Source organism: Cnephaeus nilssonii, assembly GCF_951640355.1.
Source record: "Cnephaeus nilssonii genome assembly, chromosome: 9".
Lineage (NCBI taxonomy): Eukaryota > Metazoa > Chordata > Mammalia > Chiroptera > Vespertilionidae > Cnephaeus > Cnephaeus nilssonii.
This window is the reverse complement of record NC_137080.1, coordinates 65,521,559-65,540,324: the sequence shown is the minus strand read 5'-3', so window position 1 is coordinate 65,540,324 and position 18,766 is coordinate 65,521,559. Positions and strand designations below refer to the sequence as shown.

Here is an 18,766-nt window from a genome sequence, read left to right as displayed (position 1 = left end):
GGATTGGACATCCTTAGTGCTGCCGCAGAGGCAGGAGTGGCTCCCGCCACTGCTGCTGTACTCGCCAGCTGTGAGCCCGGCTTCTGGCTGAGCGGCGCTCCTCCTGTGGGAGCTCTCTGATCACCGGGGGACAGCTCCTGAGTTGAGCATCTTCCCCCTGGTTGTTAGTGCGCATCATAGCGACCGGTCATTCCACCGTCAGGTCGAAACCGGCTCTCTGACATCCCCCGCGGAGTCCCGGATTGTGAAAGGGTGCAGGCCAGGTCGAGGTACCCCATTGGTGCATGATCAGGGCCAGGGAGGGCTCCAGGGTGTGTCTGGCCCATCTGGCTCAGTCCTGATCTGCCGGACCCCAGCAGCAATCTACCTACTGGTCAGAGCATCTGCCCCCTGGTGGTCAGTGCACATCATAGCGACTGGTTGACCAGTCGACTATCTTCCCCTGGTGGTCAGTGCACATCATAAGCGGCCTTAGCATATCATTAACATATTATACTTTGATTGGTTGAACGGCCAACTGGACGACCGGACACTTAGCATATTAGGCTTTTATTATATAGGATATACCAATATGAATTCTTGGTTGAAACAACAAAAAATTATAAACTTAAGAAGAAAAATTATTCAGTAGAAGACTATTAAGCAGCTCTCAGAATTGATGGAAAGGCTGGAGAACCAGCTCTTTAAACAGTAGGAAATAAAGGAAGCTAGATGAGCAAAATCAGAGCCATGTTCCAACCTCAAAAAGACCTGGAAGTTTTTTATATTTCTGATGGCATTGATGCCTCTGAAAACTGGATTCCAGGCACTGCTTATTTGCATCACTCATTCCAGATTTAAAGTCTATTGGGAATGTCCAACTGACCAGGCTTAGTCTTGTGCCATCATTCAGGCTGTCAGATATCAAAGACAGCAAGTATATCTGACCTCAGCTTCCACAGAAGATGGGCCATTTCTCCTACCAAGGTTTACCAAACAGATGAAATGCATTTGATGATTCAGCACCAAATATAAAAACTTGTGTACTATAGTCCATCTCTTTGTCTTCCAACATCTACATCTACCATTCTTCCCATATTTACCCATTTGAAATGTTTCCTCCTAACATAATACTATTATCCCTCTGCCATTTTCAAGTCCGGGATCTCAGTGATGTCCATTTCTCCTCTGATTCTATAACCTTGTCTCAATAGTTTTCAACCTATAGATAAAATTGTAACCTAATCACCACTATCACCAGTATATACAATAATAGTAAAAGATAGGTTCATACCTATCAATGAGAAAGAATATAGCTAGAACAGTACTTTTAAAGCTTCCTTGGTGAGAATTACTTGGGTAACTCATTTTTAAAAAAACCTCTAGAGCCCCGTTGCAGAACAACTAAATCTCCAAGATAGAATGCAGCATGTTTTATGTTCCAAAGTTCTATGATTTTTTAAAAATATATTTTTGGTAAATACAGTTCTCAGTTCGCCACTGGTCATGAAGGCTGGATGAGTATGGCTTGTCACCACTGCCACATATCCCATTCTCTTTTGTTTTCAAACAGACCTCACCTGGTCAGATTTGTTTACCTCATAGGTGACACAAGGATCTGGCTTGGGTGATTTTGCCTAGATGTGGGTGCAACAATCTGCTTAATTTTTACAATTCATCATGCTATTGGTGGGAGGTATTCCAGGAAATGAGATTCCCAAGTTCTAGTCAGACTCCTCTCCCTACTCCCTTTACATGGTCATCAGGGCCAATCACTCCTGCTGGTACCATTACCACTTTTTCTAATTCCTTACCTAGAGGAATGAGCTAAAAAGAAGTGGCAATCCCAACTTCCAATTCAGGGAAAACATATCCCCTTGTACCTCACTCAGGGTGCAAACATTGGTTCACCAAAAGAACCTGGAATCATGGAGATGCTGGAAAGATCAATGAAGGGTCTGAAATTTTAGCCTACTTGCTAGCTTTCTTGCCATCATTTCATGCTAGTAGAAGAGTCGTGGGTAAGAGACAAAAGACTTTAATACAGCAAAATAGTAGCCAAGTGTCAGCTCCAACACCCACAGTGATGCAGAGGGCCAGATGGCACCTGTACATACGGTGGGTTGCATTACAGTAGAAGAATCCAGGGGTGAGGGCCAAGCAGTTTTTGAGCAAGCAGCAAAGAAGCCAGTATCTCTCCCCCAGGGTAATAGCAGTTACATGGTAGTAGTGCTGTAGTTGCTTTGACCTACTTAGATGCCTGTATGACTAGCTACAGAAATGTTCAGTATCAGGAGATGGATGTCTTGCAGTTGACATATTCAGCAATAATATGCAGGGACCCTCGAGACTCATGGCAGGTTGTTTCTCCCCACAATGGAAAGCAAAATATATGAGCAGTGTGTCAGATGGAGCAAGGTATCAATCCCTCTGCTACTCTTTGGACCCTGTATTCCAAACAAAATACAGGTCAACAGAAGAGATATCACTGAGTACTGTTAAATTATTTGGAGGATATGTCAAATCCTTTTAGGACAGCATCCCAAAGTGTATTTTCTCACCTGGTTCCAAAAGTAAACCTTCAATAGGGAATGTCCATTATTTTATAAGACCATTTGCTTCTGGTCTGATGGGATATGTGATAAGACTGGTTAATCCCACAGGTATCATACCCTGCTTCACATCTTTCACAGGAAAGTGAGTTCTTTGGTAAGAAGCAGTGTTGTCTGGGATGCTATATAAGGTGTATGGTGTATAAGGTATTCAGTAACCACAGATGGAGTATATAAAAGAAGCATGTCAGTGAAAGCAATCCAGACCCAGAATAATTGTCTTCCTATAATACAAGCTGCTACGGCAGGTTTGATTACAATGAGATCTACAAATGATAGTGCTAACCAATCAGTGTTGGCAAAGGAAAATAATGTTAAAAATATGTGCATGTCTCCATGCCACCGTGGCTACCTTATTAGTGAGCAACTGAGCAAACATCTGTGGTGGGGAAGGAGACTCTTGTCTACAGAATAGGTCGTCGTGGTAGACAGCCTCCAAAATGGCCTTCAAAAATCCCCACCTGCCTGTATTCACCCCTTGTGTAATCCCCTCCCTTTGAGAGAGGGATGGATCTGATTTATTTCTCATGCTAGAATACAGCAAAAGTGATAGATGTCACTTCTGAGATGAGGTTCAAAAAGACTGTGTCTCTGGTCTTGATCAATCCCCCTTTCATTTGTTCAGTCTGTGGAAAAAGCAGCTTCTATGTTAAGAGATGACCTTTGGAGAAGCCCACATAGCAAAGAACTAAAGGAGGCCTGTAGTCCAACTGAAGCATCCTGCCAACAGTCATGAGAGTGAGTTTGGAAGCAGATCCCTCCCCTAGTCATGCCTCCATATGAGGCTGGAACCCCAGCTAACAGCTTGACTGTAACCTCATTTAAGAGGTAGAGCTAGAGGCACTCCGGCACCTGGATTCCTGATGCACAAAAACTGGGAGAGAATAAGCGTTTTTTTAAGCCACAAAATTTTGGTATAATACGTTAGCAATAAAGTAAACTTGTTCTGATTAAGAGCCCTTTGGCAATGAGAGCCTTTTTTGAGCATTCAATCAGACCAAAATATTCTTACGCTTTGGGGCCATTATGAGAGGTCCAATTCCACAGAAGTATCCCAAAGCCTTTTCCCAGTCCCTTACCACTTGACTAAATCAGTGCCCAGGAAATGTCATATCTCCTTCCAGGCAAAGTGTACAAGATAATGTTCTGCCCTCCAGGAGGATTTTTTCCCCCTCACTGCTCTTCCTGGGGGTCTCTCATAAATGGGTCTTTAAAAGCCAAAGCCAGTCCCTTGCCAGCTGGGTCAGTACATTGAGCAAAGCCATCTGTAATCCATCTTTTTAAAAAATATATATTTTTTATTGCTTTTTTACAGAGAGGAAGGGAGAGGGATAGAGAGTTAGAAACATCAACGAGAGAGAAACATCGATCAGCTGCCTCCTGCACACCTCCTACTGGGAATGTGCCCGCAATCAAGGTACATGCCCTTGACCAGAATCGAACCTGGGATCTTTCAGTCCGCAAGCCAACGCTCTATCCACTGAGCCAAACCGGTTAGGGCTATAATCTACCTTTGAATTTTTTTCTCACACAAGGAACTCCTTGTTAAACTGTAGATATGAGCTCAGGTTCAAAAGTATGCTAATGAAAATTGGCTGTGGTTTGTTTTGTTTGTTTGTTTGGGGGGGGGGGGTGTCTCTGGCCCTGTTCTGTATAAACCACTTCCTCTTAGTAAAAAAAACTTATCTAAAAGGACCAGATAACGCCCAGTTCATGATGAGAAACTCAGATTGCATAGCCACCTGACGTCACCTGGTCAGACAAATTCTGGAGCTCTACACTGCAATTCTGTGAAGACTTCCAGCTTGGCCAGTGACGCTCAGTGGTTGAGCGTTGACCCATGCACCAAGAGGTCGCTGGTTCCATTCCCGGTGAGGGCACATCTCCCCTCCACCCCACCCACCCCCTCTCCCTGTTGCGAGCTCCACCCCCAAAAGGGAGCATGCAGGAGGCAGCCCCTGGATGTTTCTCTCTGCCATCAATGTTTCTCTCTCTCCCTCTCTCTTCCTTTCTCTCTAAAATAAAATAAAAATTTAAAAAAGACTTCCACGGGTTACATGAAGCCTCCTGATCTGCCACATATGCTCCCAACAAATTGGAACTGTTGGAATTTAAGGGGCCAATTGGCAGGACTCCTTTCACAGCAGCCTGGACCAGATGGGAAGCTTTTTCTTGCTCTGTACGTCACTCAAAACTCATCTTTCAGGTCATCTGGTCAATGACTGACGAAGTAGGAGTTCACTAAACAATAGATTAAAAAGTAAACGAGAGCGAGAACTGAGGGGAAAAGAGTAAAAGATGCCCAATCTTTGTATACTATAAAAGAGATCTTCCAAGAGACCTTGTCCCTCAGATTCAGATATATAAACGAAATTATTCCCCCATCCCACTTCAGCTATGATTTGGGGGTTTAATTAACACGGGCTTCAGAGTGATGTGCCTCCTGCCCTCCTCCGTCTACAAAAAGCCTGAGCCAACAGCTCTGATTCCGCACGCGGGAGGGCGGAAGCCCCGCCCCACGAGGAGGCCCCGCCCGCCCACGGAGGCCCCGCCCAGCGGCACACGCAGTCCCGCCTCCTACAGGAGGCCCAGGAACGACTGTGCGACCCGGCGGGAGTCTGCGCCATGGCGGTCGCGGGGTTTCTAGGTCGCGCGCCGGCTACAGCGTGGAGAACGGCAAGTAAGGCACCCGGCCCAGGAGCCAGGGTCGCGGGCGGGGTCCCGGGGCCGCGAGGAAGGCCTCCCGCCTCCCGCGGGGGAAGCCGCGTGTGTCCGAGGCGTTTGAGGGTGCAGGGGGTCGCCGAGCTCCTCGGTCACTCCGCTCGGCCGCGCGCGCCTGGGCCCGGGCAGGTGCCGTGCGGCTGGGACCTCGGGGGTGGGACGGGCTGGAAGGTCCCGAAGCCCTTCCCACCGCCACCTGCTCCCTTCGGGCCACCGCTCTGACCCGAGGGACCGACAGCACACGTTCCTGGTAGCGTATTGGGGGACTTGCTCAGCGCACTGGACTTCGATGCTTGTGGCAAAAATGGAAAAGTGGGCCCTTTGGGGATGGGAGTCATTCGTGTATTTATTTATTTACAACACAAAGGATTTGTGCAGTTTACACTATGAAAAAAATTGGAAAAGTGCAGAAGTGGGCCAAAGGCAAATAAGTATAATAAAAATTAGATGAAGCTAGGAATTGTTTGTTAATGCAGAGAAAGTACGGATACTTTCAGTAAAAACCAGTATTTCTTAATCCCTTTTGGTTGGAAATTTTCTCAATATATTACAGACTTAACCCACAGAGTTATGTATGCTAAGCATAGTTTTAATTTGGGACATCTGGGAGAAATTGTGTTGTGTAAATTGAAAACAGGATTACCACCCCTCACGTTTGTGGGTCCCAGGTTTCTATGCAGTTGGTTTTCCTTTCTGTAATCATTTCTTCCCAAGCATATAATTTGTTAAGAGTAAAAATTTTAAATGGTCCAGAATGGATAATATAAAAAGTGAAAGTCCCACGTTATCCAAACTCCAAGGTAATAACACTAACATTTTGTTGTGTTCATACAACAACCATTTTTCTATTTTATTTTACTTGCTTTTTTTCAACTGTGTATTTTGAGATTCATCCATAGTGATGTTAGAGGTTGTAGTTACTTGCTCAACTGTGAAAATATATCGTAAGTTCTTCCATTCTCCTCAATGAGCGTTTGGATAATTCTAGAAACACCAGGTTTTGTTGCTACACATTCTTATATGTTACTAGAGGCTCGGTGCATGAAATTCGTGCACTGGGGGGAGGGGGTGTCCCTCAGCCCAGCCTGCACCCTCTCCAATCTGGGATCCCTCGGGGGATATCTGACTGCCTGTTTAGATTGGGCCTAAACCGGCAGTCAGACATCCCTCCCACAATCCGGGACTGCTGGCTCCCAAATGCTCGCCTGCCTGCCAGCCTGATCACCCCCTAACCACTCCTCTGCCAGCCTGATTGATGGCTAACTGCTCCCCTGCTGGCCCGTTTGCCCCCAACTGCCCTCCCCTGCCGGCCTGGTCGCCCCTAACTGCCCTCTCCTGCCAGCCATCTTGTGACCACATGGGGGTGGCCATCTCGTGCGAGGGCATGATGGTCAATTGGCATATTACCTCTTTATTATATAGGATGGGTGCTCTCGTGCAAGGAATGGAATTCCTAGAACATAAGGTATAGGGCTGTTCAATTTTACAGTACGATGCCAGTTATAAAGGCATTCATTGTCCATTCTTACTGGCAGCTTACACTTCTACCAGTAATATATGAGTTCCTGTTGCTCCACATACTTGCCAACACTTGATATCATCAGAGATTTTCATTTTTCTGTGACTGTACGATGCTGAAATAGTATCTTACTGCAATTGTGCTTCCCTATGGTTAGATAAATTAAAAATCTTTTCAAATTTTGTTAGCTTTGTTCTGAAATATCTTTGCTTTCTTCATGGATTGTTTGTCTTATTTATATTTTTCACATATTTGAATACTAAGCTTTTTTTAGTTATGTAAGTGGCAAATAGCTCAGTTTGTGGGCTGTTTTTGTGACTCGTATGGTGTCTTTTTTTTAAGTCATGTAAGACAGTAGACAGAATACAGTAATGAATCTGTATGTACAATCACGAAGCTTTAAAAGTGTCTTGATTCATAATTTTATTTTAATCTTATAATCCTTTTGTTTATTGTCAGTGCTTTGTGATCTTGTCTAATAAAGTCTTTTCTACCCTAAAATCATAAAGATATTTTTCTATATTTTCTTCTGAAAGCTCTATAGTCTTGTTTTTTATATTTAAACCTTTTCTTTCTTTCTTTCTTTTTTTTTTTTTTTTTTAACCAGGAATTGATTTTTGTGTATGGTGTAAGGCAGGAAACCAATTTCATTTTTTTCATAGCAATAACCAGTTGTCCCAGGTCCCTTTCTCGCACTGATATGTTACCAGCTATTCATAAATCAAGTTTACATATAGCCCTAGCTAGTTTGGCTCAGTGGATAGAGCGTCGGCCTGCGGATTGCAGGGTCCTGGGCTCAATTCCGGTCAAGGACACATACCTGGGTTGCAGGCTGAGGGGTGCGCAGGAGGCAACGGATCAGTGATTCTCATCATTGATGTTTCTCTCTCTCCCTCTCCCTTCCTCTCTGAAATAAATAAAATATTTTAAAAAATAAGTCCCTAATTTAAATAAATAAATAAAATATATCAAGTTTACATTATATATATTATGTATGTATTTATATATATATATATATATATATATATATATATATATATATATATATATATAAAATCCTCTATAATAATAAAAGCGTAATATACTAATTAGACCGGATGTCATTCCAGACGAAGCAGCGAAGCCGGGGCTGCGAGGGAAGCCCGGGTCCTGGGTGCCAGAGGGAAGCTGGTGCCAGCAGCCATAGGAAGGAAGACCTACTTTTGCACAAATTTCTTGCATCAGGCCTCTAGTATATATATATATATATATATATATATATATATATATATATATATATATATATATATATATATTTCTTTGGCTCTTTTCAGTTTCATTACTCTATTTGTCTGCTCATGTACTGATGCCACCTGCCCTTAATAACCTTACCTTTGTAATTAATCTCGATATCTTAGTAGGGTAAGTCCTCCTATCTTGATTTTCAGAAGTGTCTATTCTTGGGTATCTGCTTTTCATATCAAATTCTTTTAAAAAATAAATAAAATTCCTTTTGGGATTTGATTAATACTGCTCAATTTTTTTTGTTTTTATTGATTTTTTTTTTAATCTTTATTGTTGAAAGTATTATGAATGTCCCCTTTTTTTCCCCCCCATTGGCCGCTTCTATCCAGAACCCACCTCCCACTCCAGGCCTGAATTCACCACTCTGTTGTCTTTGTCCATGGGTTATGCATATGTGCATATAAGTTATTTGGTTAATCTCTTCCCATCCACCTGCCCATCCTGCATTATTTCTGAGATTCCACAGTCTGTTCCGTGTTTTATATCTCTGGATGTATTTTGTTCTTCAGTTTATTTTGTTTTTTAGATTCCACATGTGAGTGAGATCATGCGATTCTTGTCTTTCTCTGGCTTATTTTGCTTAGCATAATACTCTCCAGGTCCCTCCATGCTGTCTTAAAGGGTAAGAGATCTTTCTTTTTTACTGCTGCATAGGATTCCATAATGTAAATGTACCACAGCTTTTTAAAATATATATATATATATATATTTGTATTGATTTCAGAGAGAAGGGAGAGGGAGAGAAAGATAGAAACATCAATGATGAGAGAGAATCATTAATCGGCTGCCTCCTACACTCGCCACACTGGAGATCAAGCCTGCAACCCGGGCATGTGCCCTGACCAGGAATAAAAGTATATTTTAAAAAATATTTTGAAGATTTCCTTCCACTCTCTCCTATCTTGTAATGTTTCTGTTGAGCAATCTGATGATAGTTTAATAGGGTTTCCTTAGAATGGAAGTCTTGTTTTCACTGGCTGCTTTGAGAATTCTTTCTTTGTCATTAATTTTTGACAGTTTGAATAAAATGTGTCTTGGAAAACATCTTTTTGCATTGCTATAATTAGGTGTTCTGTTAGATTCCTCTATTTGAAAGTCCAGTTCTTTCCATGGGCTTGGAAAATTCTCATCAACTGTTTCTTTTAGTAGACTCTCTGTTCCCTTCTTCTTTCCTTCTCCTTCTGATACACGTATTACCCTTATGTTGCTCCCTCTGATGTAGTGAGATAAAGTTCTTTCATTAAAAACAAACAAACAAACAAAAAACCCTCTTAGTTCTTTCTTTTCATCTTCCTGGGTCATTACTAGGTTTCTCTCTTTAAGGTTGTTAATTCTCTCTTCCATCTGGACTGCTCTATTTCCAGTGCTCTCTCATACATTCCTCATTTCATTTATTGAGTTCTTCGGCTCCAGAATTTCTGGGATTCTGTGAGACTTTAAAGAGAAATGGATTTAAAAATTATTTCTCCTCAGAGAATTTGCTTCTGGTCTGAGAGCACAACTTGGGCCCACTTTACAGTAAGATGCCCCTCTTGGCGTGGGGGGGGGGGGGGGGGCGGTTTCCATGCAGATAGTGTGTAATCAGGAATAAACAAAGATGTGGTCAGCCAAGTGGTTTCAAAATATCAAGAGGGGCTTCTTTTTCTGCATCTCCATTCAGCACCAATGTTGAGATGGACATGTTTCCTTCCTTAACTGTTTTCTTCCTTAACTGGAGGTTTTCTTCTAGTCCCTTGCCCTTTGACCAGCAGCATGAGCAACACGTGGGAGCTTGTTAAAATGCAGATCTCAGGTTCCACCCGGACCTACTCAGAATCTGCATTTTAACCAGCTCCCCCAGGATGGTTATGTGTTTAAATCTTCTGGCTCATTTTCTTTTCTTTTCTCACAGCATGAGCTTCCCTGAGTGCTGGCCTCTATTTCCCAAGCTCTAGTGGAGAAAAAGACACAGACTATGTAATAGTTTAAGTGTGTTTACCTCACTGGACTGCTTTTTTATTTTATTATTATTTACTTTCTTAAAGGCTCTTTCTCTGATTTGGAAGTTTTTTTTGTATATTTACTTTTTCAGGTGTTTTATAGCCATATGGCTTTGGCATCTTAATTTATCAAATTTCTGAGAACAGAAGTTCTAAAAAGTTGTGTTTCGTTTTGTTTTGATCCTCACTAGGGGATATGTCTATTTGCACGTTTTTTACTTCTCCTTTGTATGACTTAAGGAAAGGGCCACGCTGCTCTAACAGTCCTGCCAATGAGAACAGGCAGGGCCGCTCTGCTTTGACAGGTAAATATTTCTCGATTTACTAAGGGATCCAGGTTCTTCTCATCTTGTTGCTCCACATTCGTAAGGTAGTACCAACAGTCAGCCAATATGCAACAGTAGAGTTTTGCTAGTTATTTACAAGTTGTGTGTCTTCTGATTGATGGGACATATGTTCTGGTAAGCAGTGTCTATATCATATTAGCTAAATATTTTAAGTGTCACCCTGGCCTGGGATTTGTTCTCTTCTGTGTAGTTGAAGCTGGGTCACTGAGGGAAATGGGAAAGAAACCCAGAGCAATCAGCTTATTGCAAAATTGAAGCAACCTAAAATTTGCACACATCACTTTCAGTCTCAGCCCAGTGATCACATTTGGACACATGGCTGCTTGCCCAGAGGGGATGCTGGGAAATGTGATCTCTAAATGAGTGGTCTGGTGCTCAGCTTAATAGCAAGGGAAGTGAGTGGGAGTCCTAGAACTAAATGGGAGAAGGGAAAAGTGGCTATTTTGGATATTTAGCAGTCTCTACCTAATGCCACTTTTTTTTAGAAAATGATTTTGTTTATATTGAACAAAATTACTGTAAAAATAAAGACAGTTATACCTGTCTCATCAGATTATTATGAGGCTTAAATAAGGTGTCATCTTTTCAGCTGCTAGCACAGTGCCTGGCACATAGTAGGCATCTAACACATCTCTTACTTTTATTATAGTTAGTATATTTGCATCACTTAACGGGTAAAATTTTTAGCCTCAGATTTTATCTATATTATAATTGGTAGCCAGAGATGTATTCTGTGCCATTTTTATGATTTTGCATAAATGCTTACGAATTTCTACAGATTTAGAACATACCAAAATTACGTTTTACACTGATTATCATTTTAGGCTTTTAGTTAAGAGTCTTTCTAAAACTTTGCAACAACAACCAAACCTAAAATAAGAAGTGCTGATTTTAAAATATATTTTTATTGATTTCAGAGAGGAAGGGAGGAGAGGGAGAGAGAAATAGAAATATCAATGATGAGAAAGAATAATTGACTGGCTGCCTTCAGCACGCCCCCAACTGGGGATAGAGCCCACAACCCGGGCATGTGCCCTTGACCGGAATTGAACCTGGGACCCTTCAGTCCACAGGTTGATACTCTATCCACTGAGCCAAACCAGCTAGAGGGCAAGAAGTGCTGATTGTATTGTGTTGAGTTGAGCCGGAGCACACAGTATTGAGTGGCTACTTGTACTGTATGTATTAAGTACCAGCTGATTTTTAGGCTTCAAAGTTAGTTATTTATTGTACAATAAAATATACTTAATTAGCAACAAAATGCAGAAACTACTTATTAGCCAAAGTAGATGTAAAACTATCCACATTTAGAATCTTAATATGTAATTGTTGAATTCTTCTTTCTGTATATCTGTATTATTACTGAACTATCTTTCTTGCTTTACTAATTGGTGATAGATTTATTGATGAATAGCTATTTGGGCATCAGGTGGTGGACAGAAGTTTCTGTTTAGAGACTGCAAAAACTTGCTAAATTGGGATATAAGTTCAAATTATAAAGAATCCTATATTTCAGATAACATGACTAATTGATTTTAAAATCCTGTTATTTGAACTGAGAAAGTCCTTCAGTTGTGCAGAGTTTATAATCACCATTTTCTAGATAGTCAACCATTATAAACCAAGATGAGATTATATGAAATATATTAATATAATCAGAAATTTAATTTGTATATTTTCCATTTAATTTCTAAATAAAAATAAACGCTATCTTATAAGATATTATTACAGGTTTTTCTCTTTAGCCTTTTGGTATATGTTTAACTAAGTATTTTTATGAGGAGATAAGAAAAATAAAATATACTTAGCTATTGGAGTTTGGAGACAAAATAGTAAGTAAAAATTTTTAATAAGTGTATTTAATATTGTACAGAAATTTTTTTGGTTCACAGAATTTTTCTCAGCCAATTAGTATCATAAATATGAAGTATTTTATATTAGTGACCATGTAGGTGAAAGAAAACGATATTAATTCTGTAGATCATTGTCATAGCTTTATTAAAATATTAATAAGTTAATAAATACAGCCCTAGCTGGTTTGGCTCAGTGGATAGAGTGTCAGCCTGTGGACTGAAGGGTCCCAGGTTTGATTCCAGTCAAGGGCACATGCCTGGGTTTCGGGCTCGATCCCCATTGTGGGGCGTGCAGGAGGCAGCCAATCAATGATTCTCATCATTGATGTTTCTATATCTCTCTCCCTCCCTCTCTGAAATCAATAAAAATATTTTTTTTTAATAAATGCATCTGCCTGATACATTTTAAAAATTTTAGGAATAGAGGCCCATGATTAGACTCTCTATTATATAAAAAGCCTGTGGTCGCCACACGATCACGCCGTAATGACCGATCAGCAGGAGGCTGTGTGCGCGGCAGGTGCGTGCGGGTGGGTGGGGACTTGACTCTGGAGGACTTGATTGGAGGTGTGGGTGGCTCTCTGGCTCCTGCTGAGTCACGGAACTCTGGGTCCTGGGTCTCACGCGATTTTGTGCACTGGGCCCCTAGTTTACCTATAAGACAACAAAATACAGTCTCTTGTGACTTCTAGATATTTCAATATTAAGTATTATAATTGAGAAATTCATACTAATTATTTACTCAGAATAATCTAATTCTTGGCATTTTTGGTATTGACAGGTTTTAAATACTGATCCCTGACAGGGATCAGTATTTAAAACTGATTCTACTATTTTGATAATGGTTAACCAGCTAATTTCAAAGCTCTTCTTTTCACACTGATAACATTGGTTGCCTCCAAGGAAAGGAAATGGCTGTCTGGAAGATATGGACCAAGGGAAGAATTTTCACTGTATGTCCTTTTGTACTTTTTGAACTTTGACAAATGTGAATGTATAAACTAAAAATAAATTAAGTAAAATTACTAAATTTTTAAAATAGAATAAATGAACAGCTTCTATTTTTCCACTATCATCACTCTGCTAGGATCCCCCCTTCTGTGTCATTCTTTGAGGAAAACAAGTTCTTCTCAAGGAGAAAAGTCTGAGCCTATCAAACAACCCCTTAAGAAGCCAAACTTACCACAAGGTCGTTTTGATGCACCAGAAGATGATACCCATTTAGAGAAAGAACCGCTGACCAGTAAGTACAGTAAAGCTGCTCACATTTCAAGACTGCACGGTAGCTCAGTCATGGTGTCTAGCCTCCTAACTGCATAACTGTGCAACCTTGTCTTCAAAATTGACCATAATGCTTTTCCTATCTCTATTGACTGCTTTGTTCACATCTTCTTCAGGGTTTCCAGATGATGTTAATCCTGTTACCAAAGAAAGAGGTGGACCCAGGGGCCCAGAACCTACCCGATATGGAGATTGGGAACGAAAAGGACGCTGTATTGATTTTTAAGCCACATATTCTTTAATCTCATTATCTTTTTCTGAATACATATATCTGAATTAACTTATTTCTGATTATTTTCTTTCTGCATATCCTTTAATCTTCTAATTTCTATAATGTATTTAAAAGTATACTAGTAGCCGGCCGTGGCACGCGCCTGGAGTCCCAGCTACTCGGGAGGCTGAGGCTGGAGGATCGCTTGAGCCCAGGAGTTCCGGGCTGTGGTGCGCTATGCCCATCGGGTGTCCGCACTAAGTTCGGCATCAATATGGTGCCCTCCCGGGAGCGGGGGGGCCACCAGGTTGCCTAAGGAGGGGTGAACCGGCCCAGGTCGCAAACGGAGCAGGTCAAAGTTCCCGTGCTGATCAGTAGTGGGATCGCGCCTGCACTCCAGCCTGGGCAACATAGCGAGACCCTGTCTCTAAAAAAATAAATAAATAAATAAATAAATAAATAAATAAATAAAAGTATACTAGTATATGATGCTTTGGAAGAAAATATGCTGCTATAAGTTAGGAAAGGGAAAATATTTCTGCATTAACACATTAATTTTAACTTAAATGTATTGGAGTATATAAGTGATGATTAGAATTGTACACATCTTTCATCAGGTCTTAGTTTAATCAGCTGCTTATAAAATGCAAATGTAAATAAAGCAACTTTTTAAAAATGATTGTATTGCCTTGTGCTAGATGATATTGACTTTTTAAAAGTGAGTTAAGTAGTGCATTATATTTGAGAAAGCCACAGTAATAACAGAGAGTCTTTAACTTGGAGCCAAATTACTTGGGTACAAATCCTGGTTCTACTACTTACTAGCTATGTGACCTTGGGTAAGTTATTTAATTTCTCTGTTTTAGTGTCTGTATGTGTAAGTTGGAGATAAAAGTAGTTCCACCACAACGAGCAGTTGAGAAGATTTAGTGAATAAAAACCTGTAAACCACTTGGCACAGTACATAGCACATACCTCTCAGTAATGTTAGTTGTTCTTAAATCATGAATGTATTCTGCCAAGTTTCTAGGCTTCCAAAAGGTTCAGGGTGGGGGGGATGGATTAAGAAACCGAAATTTGAAATACAGTGGAACATCTGTTCTCAAACTTAATTTGTTCCAAAAGCGATTTGTTTGAAAACCAAATCATTTTTTCCCATTAGAATTAATGTAAGCCCTAGCTGGTTTGGCTCAGCAGATAGAGCATCGGCCTGAAGGGTCCTGGGTTTAATTTTGGTCAAAGGCACATGCCTGGGTTGCAGGTTCGATCCCCAACCCTGGTCAAGGCATGTGTCTCTCATGTCGATGTTTCTCTCTCTGTCTCTCTCTCCTTTCCACTCTCTCTAAAAATCAGTGGAAAAACATCCTCAGGTGAGGATTAACCAAACAACAACAAAAGAAATCATGCAAATTGAATTAATCTGTTCTAGTCCCTGAAATGATTCCCTGTTTTAACCTTTCTTATATACAGTACATGTCTAATCTATAAATGAACACTTTTTTTCTTATATTTATCGAACCATCCCCTACTAACTTTAACAACTCACTTTCCTTTTTTTTTCTTTTCTTTTCATTTTAAATATATTTTATTGGTTTTTTACAGAGAGGAAGGAAGAGGGATAGAGAGTTAGAAACATTGATGAGAGAGAAACATCGATCAGCTGCCTCCTGCACACCCCCTACTGGGTATGTCCCGCAACTAAGGTACATGCCCTTGACCGGAATCGAAGCTGGGACCCTTCAGTCCGCAGGCTCCACTGAGCCAAACCGGTTAGAGCAAACAAATCACTTTCAACACTCAGTCCAGGGGAGTCTTTTAGGTCAGCATGCAGCATCTTTGCTTGTTCATATATCACTGCCTCCAAAATGACTGTCACTGGCTACCTGCTTTTCCTTTATCTAAATCAACAACAGTGTTTCTACCTCTTCAGTGGTCTCTGATCACTGTTTCTTTCACACCCTTGGCAACATTAGCATTCTTGATGGCCTTTTTATGTTTTAAAATTGTGCTAATCTTTTGTTTCCCCGGACACGAAAGCATTTTCTCCTTTGTTTGTTGACTGAGAGACACTTTTTGTCATGCTGAGGTATCAGCTTGAAAGGGTTGTCAGTTAGACAACTGAGACATTTTTTTCTGTGAACAACTTGGTTGAGAATGGAATTGTTCAATATAGGAGACATTCGAAAAATGAGGTTTGACTGTACTGGAATTGAGATTGTTTCATATGAGTATAAATAGTATTAAAAAGTCATCGGTTGGAAAATTAGTGATTATTGGCATAGGTGAACTGATGAAAACAGGTATTCATTTGTGAAACATAAAATTCAAGTACAGAGGGCAAATATGAGCAAGACCAGCTTAGTCCTGATGACTCAATAGGTCCTACCCCTGTGGCCTTTAGATAACTAACTGGGTCAGGAGAAGTCAAGTCCAGTTTACAGATTTGGGATGAAGGAAGGATGGGAACTACTGGCCCCCCTTAAGGCCTCCTTTGCTGTTCTATGGCCTCACTTAGCCACAGGGATTGGGCCTTCAGCCCTCAGGCTACACTTAAATTAGGAAGAAAGAGCTTGCAAAGCCTATAGAAGACAGAATGCAAAGAGCTTGCAAAGCCTATAGAAGACAGAATGACTATTTGTGTGTTATGAATCAAGTGCAATGAGAAGATTGTAGGGAGACTTGTTAAAGAGAATAAACTTTTTAAAAAGTATATTCTACCCAGAAACAAACTAGTGTGGTAATTGGGACTAGTCATTTGGTCTTCATACCATTCTCTTAGTCAACATTTGTTCTCTAATTGCAGTTACTGTGTATGCTAAGTAATAACCACATTCCTATAAAACTGAGCTGTAATTTAGTCAATCTCCAATTAGCCCAAATTAGTGAAGGTTTTTACTAAGTTAATACCAGGTGGGTTGAGCCTCAAAATGGTGCCAGCACCCAGGGATGGGAGTCAGATTTTAAAGGACTTTAGGCGGGCTTTTTCTGGGTGGAGAATACTCTGGGTGGATACAGGTCCTGGGAAGGTCCAGAGGGGACGGATAATGGTCTTAGCAAGTGGAATGTGGTCTAAGCAAATTGTGAAGTGGTCTGAAGGTCAGTTCCCAGGGGAGGGGGTATCGATTCAATTATTTGATCAGACCTAACAGCTAACATTTCAGAAATACTGTGTTAAATTATTTTGTGTTGTCTATTTTTTTTTTCTTTTCTTAACAAACCCTTGTGTCGAGGGCTGACTTTCAATAGATCGCAGCGAGGGAGCTGCTCTGCTACGTACGAAACCCCGACCCAGAAGCAGGTTGTCTACGAATGGTTTAGCGCCAGGTTCCCCACGAACGTGCATTGCGTGAAGGGCGTGGGGGCGGCCCCCTTTTCAGCCACACCCTGTTGCCCAGGACGAAGGGCTCTCCGCACCGGACCCCGGTCCCAACGCAGGGTGGAGCGCGCCACACTGCCGCGGTGAGACGGTTGGGCGCGATGGCCCGACGGCGGGGGACCGGCTATCCGAGGCCAACCGAGGCTCCACGGCGCTGCCATATCGTTCCGCCTGGGCTGCATTCTGACTTAGAGGCATTCAGTCATAATCCCACAGATGGTAGCTTCGCCCCATTGGCTTCTCAGCCAAGCACATACACCAAAGTGTGTTGTCTAGTTTTGCTTGAATTGCACACTAATCATCATGATATGTGACAGAGAAAAGGCAGCTTATATACTTTAAAACTAATATAAAATGTGTAACAACCTAAGTATCCTATCTAATAAAGAGGGAATATGCTGATTGACTGTCATGCCCTCACAAAGATGGCAGTGCCCACAGCCAATAAGGAGGGAATATGCTAATTGACTTCCACGCCCTCAAAGATGGCAGCGCCCACAGCCACAAGATGGTGGCGCCCAGTCCCCTCAGCCCTGCCAGGGCGGCAGGCATGCAACATGGCCAAGCCCTCCCCCAGGCGGGTCCGGCCGCGCCGTGCACCTTGCCTCTTGAGTTCCCAGTCCGCTCAGCCCTCAGCCGCCCAGGGCCAGCCCGAGGCGCAGGCAAGCCTCGGATGGTAGCTGCCCAGCTGCCCAGGGCCGCCCAAGGCTCAGGTAACCAGGGTGGCCAAGGCTTGTGCTGCTGGCAGTGGCAGCAGCAGAGGTGTGATGGGGGCGTCTCCTTCCCCTGATCGCCGGGTTGCCTCCCGCCTCTGAGGGCTCCTGGACTGTGAGAGGGGGCAGGCCAGGCTGAGGGACGCCCCCTCCAGTGCATGAATTTTCATGCACCGGGCCTCTAGGCCTATATAATAAAAGGCTAATATGCAAATTGTCCCCTTGACCGGGAGTTCGACCTCAGCCAGCCCTGCCCCTGACTGGCCCCCCCACCCTGATTGGGGGTGGGGCCGGGCAGCCAACTGCCTGTGGCCTCTCCCCCCAGCCAGCCCGGCCTGATTGGCCCCAATCAGGGCGGGCTGGCTGGACCCCACCCGGGTACGAATTCGTGCACTCTAGTAGTAACAGGGGCCTCTAGTATTAACAGAATCCTTCGTTTTTGTTAAAAGTAACATGATTCATCACAGTGTGGACAAAAAGGGACCACTTGCTAACCTGATGAGCTCAGGTAAGGCCTGCATGTTGGCCTTGCAAACTCAGAGACCTAAAGTAACCACAACGGATGGTCTAAAATTAAAACTTTTTAATTAAAAAGCAATCTATTAGTCATGTCCTAGGCTGGTATATTCTCTGACAAAGATCAACTTGGATCTTAATTGAGCCTATTGTCTTTTTGCATCTATGATAACATACCTTTGGCTTGTCAGGGTAACTTTTAACTTCCCTTTTTCCAGACCCCACAGGGCACAACCTATATGCCAGGGTGCAGACCACAAATTCCCTCATTGTTATTGTGTTGTTACTGTTAACTATTCTGTACCCACCCATGTAAAAGAAGCATGTGTCTATCATTTTACTTTTTATCTAACTCCAGAGGTTTCCCTGCTTTAC

The 18,766-nt window shown here is 42.1% G+C and overlaps 2 protein-coding genes across 2 annotated transcripts in view; both read left to right on the top strand.

Moving 5' to 3' along the window:
* Nucleotides 1-5,159: 5,159 nt before the first annotated feature.
* SDHAF4 (succinate dehydrogenase complex assembly factor 4) lies at nucleotides 5,160-16,952 on the top strand. Its single transcript, XM_079780968.1, has 3 exons — nucleotides 5,160-5,271; nucleotides 13,382-13,537; nucleotides 13,692-16,952. Exons 1-3 carry the CDS (start codon nucleotides 5,217-5,219, stop codon nucleotides 13,799-13,801), a joined length of 321 nt encoding a protein of 106 aa, XP_079637094.1. The 5' UTR covers nucleotides 5,160-5,216; the 3' UTR covers nucleotides 13,802-16,952.
* The window catches only part of SMAP1 (small ArfGAP 1), a 201,127-nt gene continuing 187,591 nt past the window's right edge, over nucleotides 5,231-18,766 (top strand). Inside the window, exon 1 of the mRNA XM_079780966.1 lies at nucleotides 5,231-5,271. The gene's annotated coding sequence lies outside the window, so the exon portion shown is untranslated. The remainder of the gene's footprint in view (nucleotides 5,272-18,766) is intronic.